At 38.9% G+C, this 9,798-nt stretch overlaps 1 protein-coding gene across 2 annotated transcripts; it reads right to left on the bottom strand.

The window, feature by feature from the left end:
• Positions 1-414: 414 nt before the first annotated feature.
• Positions 415-5,592, bottom strand: LOC124405415. Of its 2 annotated transcripts, none has more exons than XM_046880289.1 (3): positions 5,483-5,592; positions 1,166-1,307; positions 415-979 (listed from the first exon to the last, which is right to left on the bottom strand). In XM_046880289.1, the coding sequence occupies exons 1-3, from the start codon at positions 5,577-5,579 to the stop codon at positions 808-810; spliced, it is 411 nt and encodes a 136-aa protein (XP_046736245.1). In that variant the 5' UTR covers positions 5,580-5,592; the 3' UTR covers positions 415-807. The 2 variants fall into 2 exon arrangements, with proteins under 2 accessions (XP_046736245.1, XP_046736246.1); XM_046880290.1 differs by having other exon boundaries at positions 437-979; positions 5,292-5,575.
• Positions 5,593-9,798: the final 4,206 nt, after the last annotated feature.

The raw sequence follows: 9,798 nt of genomic DNA on the forward strand, positions 1-9,798 counted from the left end.
ATATAAATTATTTTTAACGCGTTGATACAACGCACGAATCGTAGAGATTATAATATATGATACAAAAGTATCGAGGTTTGGTTGTGTATATAATAGACAGAAGATTAAAACTGCTTTAAAAAATTTCATCCAATTCACATTACCCTCTTCAGCTTGTATCGGTCTCGTGATATCGGTATTATGATTTGATTGTACCTATACGTACTGCTAATCGTACTTTTCAATCGCAAAATCAGATGATAATAATCGTCTCAAGTTTGCAAACATAAAGTACGCACACACGTGTGTACACATGTGTGTATATACGTGGTGATTGACGAAATTCATTTATTTATTCTTATTTAGTTTTGATGATAAATTAGTAATAAAGAATGATGAAAAAAATTATGGAGCAAATAAAAAAAAAAGAAATTAAAAACGAACAATAAAGCTTCTGAAAACTGGCACCGTGCAGTCTATCATAAAATGTTCGACGGGTTATTCGAATCGTTAAAGAAAATTGACGGTAAAATATGATAAGTAATTTAACAGCTGTTAGTCACAATATGTCTATCTATCTTATAATCAAATTGTTTTTAATCGAGTATTTTTCAGAAAAATTGTTGCCACTGGACAAATTAACGTTTTTCAATATCAAATTATAGAAAACACCGTTAAATAACTTGATTTTTACAACAATGACCATCCGACTCGTCTCAATGCAGAATCTAGGCTTCAAAATGTGGTAGAAAAAATATAATTTCCATTCTTAGACACATTAAATATATCGTTCAGGTCTTCGATAACGACCTTAGTTTTCAGCTCCGATCAAACTATATTGACGAAGTCATGTGGCCCCGGATCACTCGTGCCATTCGTGCACATATCCGTTGCGATAGACCTGTCATCCTCGTTTTTAAGCCTCCTGTCGCCCCTCCTTCGCCCCACAGGCGGCATTTTGAGCCTCAATGGTCTCCTTCGTTTTGCCGAATCTGATTTCCTGCAAAATAAAAAAGAAGAAAATGAAGAAAAGAAAAATACAACGATATCGAGAGATTAAATTTTTAGGCCGATTTTAATCTCCAATTCAATCGTACATCTCACGATGAGTTGGCTGAACGAAAAGACATACGGTGCAATTGTGGATTCGTAGGCTGTAGGTGAAAAGGTATAAGCGAGAACTCACTGGTGTCTGCAATCAATGAAAATCCCCATTGAAAAGAGTCCGATCACAGCAATGATTACACCGATTACTATTACAATTATGCTGACCATAGCATCTTCCTCCTCGGGTGTGAATGGCGGGTTCGTCGGGGACCAGGTAATCTCTGAGAGAATAAAATATTAATTCATTAACACAATCTGCTCTTCGGATCGTCGGCCAATCTGCGCCGCTACCACAGTTTATTATTCAACACATGTTAATGCTGCCGAGAGTGAGTGGTCTACACGTGTCTTGTTGGTAATTAAAATGCTATCGCATTTCCCGATCGGATTGGCAACTTTAGCAACTCATCAATCAGGTGTTTTTAAAAAATCTAAGGCGATTTCGTGGTTGGTCGAAAGGTACAGTGCAAAAGTTGAATGGAAAACCGCGTGAATGAATTCTAGCGAAAGTACAACGATTTTTGTATTTTCCTTTTCTTTATCTTCTGCTTTTTTTTCTTTTATTAATGCGGAAACAACAAAACAGTCTTTATCGGCACGTAGTGTATAGCTGAGGTCGTTTAGTACACGTTGCAGAAAAAATTCTTTATCTTCTTGTAGCATAATAGCATTGAAACCTAACTCCCCATACGATAGAAGTTTATTTCATACACGAAAATAGAAACTTTTGCATAAAGTTAGTAACACGAAAAAAATCCTAACAATATTTTCGCATGTGATCAACAATTATTTTTCATACATACTGACTATTTGACATCGTAGCACGGCGCATTACGGAATTACATTTTGTCCAGCGTGGATCGCATTCATTAGTTATAATATTTTAATGAAATATGTCTTTCACAATACTGCCGCGTCTGCATAATCTAATGCGAATATTGTGCTCGTACGTGATGTGGAGTAATTTAAAAAATTACACGCTTACTCATACGTAGTTATTGTGTTTAGTTTTATTGATAAAATCCGATTGGAATCTATCGGTATAATCTTGAAATTTCAGGAATGTTCCTCAGCGGCAATTTCGTCTGTTTAAACGATAATGGTATGATTGAAACATTTTTTTTTTCTTCTTTTTCTCTTTCCTGTACTTCAAACAGCTATTTTTATAAATGACCAATAATTCCTGCCGGAACAAAGACGATAGGCTCACTTTAGTTATCAGTTACGAAAAGATGAGATTTATTATTGATAGTTTATAAATCAAAGTTTGCCATTAGCGAGTTTCATGAAGTTCTGCGATTGCGCAAATTTCCAGACATTCCGAACGTGGCAACTGTTCGATTGCCGAATTATCTCCTCCAGGCCGTACCTCGAAAAGATTCTCATCCACAATTTCCGCGTCGAGAGTTACCGCCTAGTTCGATAATTTTAGATTGCATATGACTGGGAGAATGCGGTTCGATTCTACAGAAATCAGTTCTACAGAGCAAACGTTCTACAGACTCGTTTCTGCAATAATATTTTTCTACGAAAAGATATTCGAGATTCACATCCAAAATAATCCTGCATGAATTGTTTCACGGAAGAATTATTCTACAGAATATTTTTCTACAAAACATTTTTGTACAGATCGTGTTTGAGACGACACACATTCAGAGCAGACGTCGAAACCATACGTTTAATCGTCAATTTCATACATTTTGATTTAATTAAATTTAATTTAATCTAATTTTATTTCAATTATTTGTAATGAATTTATATCTGAGTGTATGTGTTTGTGTGTGAATATGCTTTGTGACGAAGGGCAATGTGTTGGACGAGTGAAACTAGAAAACTATTCCGTAGAAAAATATTCTGTAGAACAATTCTCCTGGAGAATAATTCATTCAGGATTTTATTCTGATGCGAATCTTAAATCCTTTCCGAAAATATTCTGTAGAAAAATATTTCTGTAGAACATGTGTTATAGAACATTTGCTCTGTAGAACTGATTTCTGTAAAATCGATCCTCCTTCAATTGAGTAGTGTTGGTGTAGACACGCAGGCTATAAATAATGAAGATAATTTTAATTTCAGAAGGATTCAAGAGGCATGGACGAGAACGCAAAAAGGTTGAATTTATGAAGTAAAAATTGTTTACAAGTCTCACAGCGCTCAAACGACCAACTTTATGTCGTGAACACAAGGATCAGCGTCCAATTATATACGCTTACCTGGCGGATAAAATAACAGGGCTCGTTAAAAATTCGAGACACGTGATAAACGTGCAATTAATTTTCTGATCTTGAGTATCATTATTCGAAATTATGCAGACATTTAATTACTAACCGCGATAACTTGTCTCTGGAGCTATACATATAAACCAGTTGCCTAATTCGGATCTGAACTGATATGCATAACGTAACGCGATGGCTCCTTCATGGAATAGAAGGAACTTCAAAATTCGATCAGCCGACGCAACATCCATTGACGTCACAGGGTGCACCATGCTTTCCGTCACGTACGCCTTCTGACGTGGCTGATGCGGCAGCTTGAATCACTGATTCGTACCTGATCGGTTCAACAATCCGTGGTTATGCTGATTGGCAGGATTTGAAATTAGCGACAGTTCGATTTGGGCAAGTTGAGATAGATTCAGTCGGATTACAAGTTAAGAAGTTTACTCAAAAAAGGGTTCCATTCACAAACTATAGCCCAAATGAAAAAAAGTCTGATATATTCATGCTCCATAAAATGATAGGAAATATCAAGTTTGGAACTTTAAACGGAACAGCCAACACTAACAAGTAAGCCTGAAGCATCGGCCACAGCCGTTAATGAATAGTAAAATTTTTTTTACTGTGGTGTTTGCGTCGAGTCGACTAGATTAGCTGCAATCACAGCTGACTTGTTTAACTAAATCTGCAGCGGATCCGATGTCCAGAAGCAACTTTATTTACCAACAAGAAGCAGTCTGGTCTCTGTGTTCGTTCACATGACCAGAAACCAAATGGGCGTCGAAATTTCCGACTGATTACAAGTGATAAACACTCTTCGTGTATAACTCTGCCTGCGCGTCACTATGGGATTAGGGATAGTATGTCGTTCGAATCAAAGTGAAAGTCAGATCGCGGTCTGTCGCTGATTAAAACCATGGTAATATCCGGTCGTAGCGGTGTACACATCAGGTATAAACGTGGAATGCCCGTGTGAAAGGGTAACAAAACGAGCGGTGGGGAAAGGTTTTACAATTTTCCACCACGTGCAGTGCAGCCGCGGAGAAACGTTGGTACGTTGGACTTGGATCGGTAATCCGAGAAGGTGGGCGTATTGTAACAAGAGTGTTGAATTTCACACGTGTAATTCTTCCGAGGAAAATTTTTGCCCGACAATTTCATTACGGCAGCTTTGCCCCGAAGTAAAAAACGCGTGTAGTTCAGTTCTGGATGCGAGAGGTATAATAGCCCCCATCCTGCACATGAGATGGAAGAATGGAGTGTAGCCATTAGTCGCTAAAACCACACCGCATACGTTCAATTAAGTAGATTGCCGATCTGAACGTCGGCTGTTCTGCTCCACACAGTTATCAACTCCGGAGTTTACTACAGAATGGAAATAGCCAGGAATTGCCAAAGCTCGCGATCATTAAGAGTCAGCTCGTGCCGAGGATTGTAGTTCGACAATGGTCGTGTGTTTTTCGTATGAAATATCAATCAGTGGAACCCATCGATCATCCTTCTGAATGTGACTATGAATTACCATCGGGTCTAAGGACTTTCGCAGAACCAGTCAAGTAATTAAATCTGCGAACGGGATGACGACGCTTGAATCGGAATTGTCATTTCATACGCAAGGTTTGAAATCTGAACAGGAAGAACAGACTTTGCATGTCTCGAGTTTTCATCGAACATGATATTGCCATTAACCGCTCTTCTGGAAACCGATTAAGAGCTATACGATTTTAATTGTATAATATCCGGAACAAGGAAGTCGATTAATAAAATTACTGTGCTTTGCGCTACCCAGCCGTGACAAGGTGAATTTTTTACTTGAGGTTGATGTTGCTACCATTGTTGAAACACGTTATGCGGTGTTCAACAGCACCGCATGTATCCAGTAAAACGTTATCTCGAGATAAATTACAACATTAGAAAACGATCATTTCAAATATCCCACAAAGAGGTTCAGTCAAAGAGTACATTAGACCGTTCGACGTCAAGACTCACCGTCATCGTTCCACGGGATCCCACCACTGGTCGTATTAGCTAGTTCAGCCTCCATTATCAGTGCAAATCTTGTCCGATAAGAATATGTACGCTGGCGAAAACCAGGCGAGGTTAGCCACTCAATTCAATCACCGCGAACAGTCCGCAGTAACAACAACCCAGCGTCAAATGTTGCGGATCTCGAGCCTTACCGATCACTTGAACAAATCTGTTTCGTGCTCGATTATACGCTTCGCAGCAACTGAGACATGAACCGTCCGGTTTCTTGGCGTGAACTGACGGCCGCATGCACGATCGGTTTCGTTGTGGCTTTGGTATGCCATGGCAAAGCGAAACTGGGGAGGACAAAACTCCACGTTCTATACTACGATGCGCACACTGTCCAACGACATGCACGGGTTCTCTTCTTCGCCCTCCTGACCGCCTCCCTCTCAACCCTATAGACCGATTTAAATTCGAGTCTGGGCCTTACCCGACTGTACGTTGAGGTAGGGCCTCTCTGACCCTTGCCGAAGTCCTAAGGCTGACGGAACACCATATATGACCCGTATATGAACGGTCTGCTAACGGAAAAAGGGCCGTCCACTCTGGGGCCCATTCACCGTTCAGGTATCCGCAGTAAACGGAGCCTGGTACAGTCGTCACGAAAAATTACCACACTCACACCAGTGTTCAGAGTGTGTTATTGTCCCGTTCGGTATCCCGTGACGTTGATTATTCGATGACTTATAATTGATTCTTTGAATAATTACCAGACGACTCACGATTATATTCTTATCGCTGAATCTCGCAATGTCTGGATGCGGAGGATCGTGATTCTTCCTTTTCTTTCTACGTTTCTAATCTTGAGAAAGGAAATAAGCGGCCTCATCGCCTTATTGAGTTGATCGGTTGCAAAGGTCATTGAAAGTTTTCTTTCTGTCTCGACACACACGTGGTGTCTCCATTATCTGTGGTGATGTACCTATATGTACATTTAGTCACGAGTTATTGGAATAGAAGTCTCGGATAGTCAACGCTTGTTGTACATTTACATAATGGATGAATTATCTGAAACACGTATCCGGGCGCGAAAGATTTCGTGGCAAATTTCAGATGCATTATCTAATAAATCAATAATCGATATATAACTGATTAACCAATCCAGACAGTAAAGAAGGTATAGTAAACATTTTCAATTTCATGATCTGCATAATCGGTGCGGTACATTATAGGTATACGATACCTTCGTGGAATAATCTCGAGTTTAATAAAAATGCGATAAGAAAGTTGCGGGATAGATTCGTCTACGATTAAATAACAACAATATTCTCTGTGTGTATCGGCCTTGGTGATTTTCTTTGGTAGACAGTTTTACAGAGCTACATCGAGATGGCCTAACTTGTGTTAATTTACGTAACACATTTTCGAGCAACATCAGCGGGCATCAAGCTGATGTTTAATGCCACTTTTTTTTATGGTCAGCGGACAATATTTGCACTACTGTACCTGTGATGTGCGTGTAAGGTAAGCGTAAGTTTATATATACGCAGGTCTGTATCGCGAAAAAAGTCTCTTCCTTAGTAGATTGGACATTGGCCTGCATGCGCGGATTATATACAAAGCTGTAATAATCAGATCCGAAAAACCTGTCCAATTACGTCGGAATTTATTTGAAGCAATAAATCGTAAGCCAAGGCGGGGGACTATTTATATGACAGTCTTGCTTATCAGATTATTGCCAACTGTAAAGTGACACTTCAAGTGTCTATCGAGGGGGTTATAATCTACCTCGTATGAATATATCATTAATGCAGGCTTTCGGGTGAACGAATTATTAACTGGTCCTTATCGGCGATTCTCGAATATCGTCTGCATAAAATAACGCAGTTTTCTGGAAAACGAGTGCAATGGTAGAACGTTCACAGAGATGACTAATAATCACAACAGCAGTTGGTACAATATTTTCCTCGTTAACAATCGCAACAAATACACCTTATAAGGCATACTCTGTTTTCTGTTTATTCGATGCTGCCAGTGACGATATGTATCATCGACGTGGCGCTGCTCTCCAGAGATTCGAAAACACGTGACATACGTTATTAATTCAAAAAACTCACAAAACCGGGAAAACGAGAAATCGCTCGTCAATAAAACTATAACGAGGCTTTCGCAATCGACTTCGGCTCCGACGTCTTCCTCCTAAACATCTTATCTGGTAGCTGAAACTAAACTAAGACTAAAAGTTTGGACAAGACGAATTTGCGATTATACAATCAACAACCGTATAATAAACCCGTTTAATGGTTTGACTATTTTGCAAACGTGTTCAGGCCACAAACCACATTGCGACTTGCGGCAGATGGCTTGTGCGATTCTCACGAAGTCCAATCAGCCTTTAAATATCCACTATCACCATACGTAACGAGACCTTCTGCGGGGAATTTATCAGGATGTGGACAATGCGGTACCGGGAGAAACAGCGTCGCTTGATATCCGCCGATGATTGTTGGCCCAGCAGCATATCCCAGACGCGAGGTGATTGTCACGTTTGTTAGTTAAACAATCGTGTTCTTGATATACGAGCGCGTGTGGAGCAGGTCGCTTCGTGTTTCTTCAACATCTCAATATGACACGTTGGATTGCACGTCGCTGCGATTAATCTGCCATTGGACACTGTGCGTTTCGGCGCTTGAATTAAATATGTTGAATGCGTGGCGCAAATTTGCATAATTCTTCTTATCGCGTCAACAATTGACTTTCCATATGGATTATATTGTTAATTCACTGACTGACCCAATTCAATTGTCCTTCTTGGACTTGAGCCTTGAGCCATTCGACCTTATGAGCTGTTATGCGAATCAGACTGTCAATTGCACTATACCACTCTTGTAAAGGATAGCAGAAATTATTTCGGTTCAAAGTACCCGTTTTTACCGTATACACTTGGCACTCCACACGTCGTATTTGCTCGGTCTACTTTTCGGAATGCAAATTTATTTTGCCTGAAAAAAAAGAGAACAGAAGATATATAACTCATGGAGCAGACTTGTTACAGCATAATTCAACTTCGCAACCATGTTAAACTCATTTTATGCGAACGTGTAACTCGTTGTTTGTTCGAACATGAATGGACCGCGTTTAGTTCTAGAGTATAGCAATTAGTGATCTTGACCTAGGATCTGGTGACGTGCACTTTGAATTCAAACGTGTTTATCCATCCATTAGGACCGCAATCACTCCACTGGACAGTGTATAATAGACAAAGTCATTCCTGCGACATTTCCTAAATCCAATCACAAGTATTTCAAGTTGATTATATTTGCATCTGCAATTTGTTGGTAAGGGTTCAAACATATTCATCTTCGAGCAAAATAAACAAATTTATATCCATACATAGATACATATATGCCAGATACATAATACAGCGAAGTTAAGAATAAATATATACAACTATTGATCAATTCTTAAAAATGGTCACAGGTGTAAAAATATTGTAATAATAACAGCGGAATCGAATGTAATAATATCATTTGTTCAACTGCTACTAATAGGTAGTAATTATTGTGTTGATCATTTAGATACACGTACTTGTCAGTTGGGTTGCCTCTACTACAGGCGTAGTATTGTATTTGAAGTTGCCGCAAGTCAGGCGACTTTGCTATTCCCAGGACGACTAACGGATTGCGTAACTGAACCGAGCGAAAACTTTACAAAAAATTCCATTCGGTATCCTTTCACTTCTTTTGTTACTCGTTTCCAAACAATAATCGTTCGGTTTTTGTTGAGGGTTTTTATTACAGCAAAATTTGTAATTTCTAACGTTTCGTGGTGGTTTTTAGATGAACCGACACTCAATAAGTAATTGTTGGGCGTCACATAGGAGTTGCTATATACACTGACAAAGTCTAAATCGAAGTGAAGGTTGTGCATAAGTTATAGGTGATCGTAATTTCTTGACATTGAATTGAAATATCGTGAAGTCGTTTTGCCTCCGATTGTTTGGTGAAATTTTAAATATATTTAACATCGATTCCAAGCTTATGGTGTTTTCACAAGAATACGTTATACAAATTCATAATACAAAATACGATGGAGCAATGGTGAAAAAATACAATTATACTGACGAAGCCTAACAAAATATTACACACATGGAAATGTGTAAATATAATAACAGTAAAATCGTGTGCAATGATGTGATTTATTGAACAACTCTTTATTTATGATTTATTGTACGTATCATTCGGAAAAAAATACTTATCAGCTAAGTTGCTTTTATTCCAGGTACAGTAATGGACACGTAGTTTAGGAATATCTTTATTTTTATTTCTGTTCTTCTGTTCAACTGAAATTTCAGTTTGGCATCAAAGCTGTGACTTCCGCGGCTAATGATTAAAGAAAATACTCTAATTTATATGACATCAGGTGGAATAAAGCAACACACAGTAGAGAGTAAATGAGTTTCCTTGTCCATAACTTGTGCTTTCTTATCTGCCTTGACTTCGGAGACAAAAGCACTTGTCACAGC

The sequence above is a fragment of the Diprion similis genome, chromosome 4 (assembly GCF_021155765.1).
Source record: "Diprion similis isolate iyDipSimi1 chromosome 4, iyDipSimi1.1, whole genome shotgun sequence".
Lineage (NCBI taxonomy): Eukaryota > Metazoa > Arthropoda > Insecta > Hymenoptera > Diprionidae > Diprion > Diprion similis.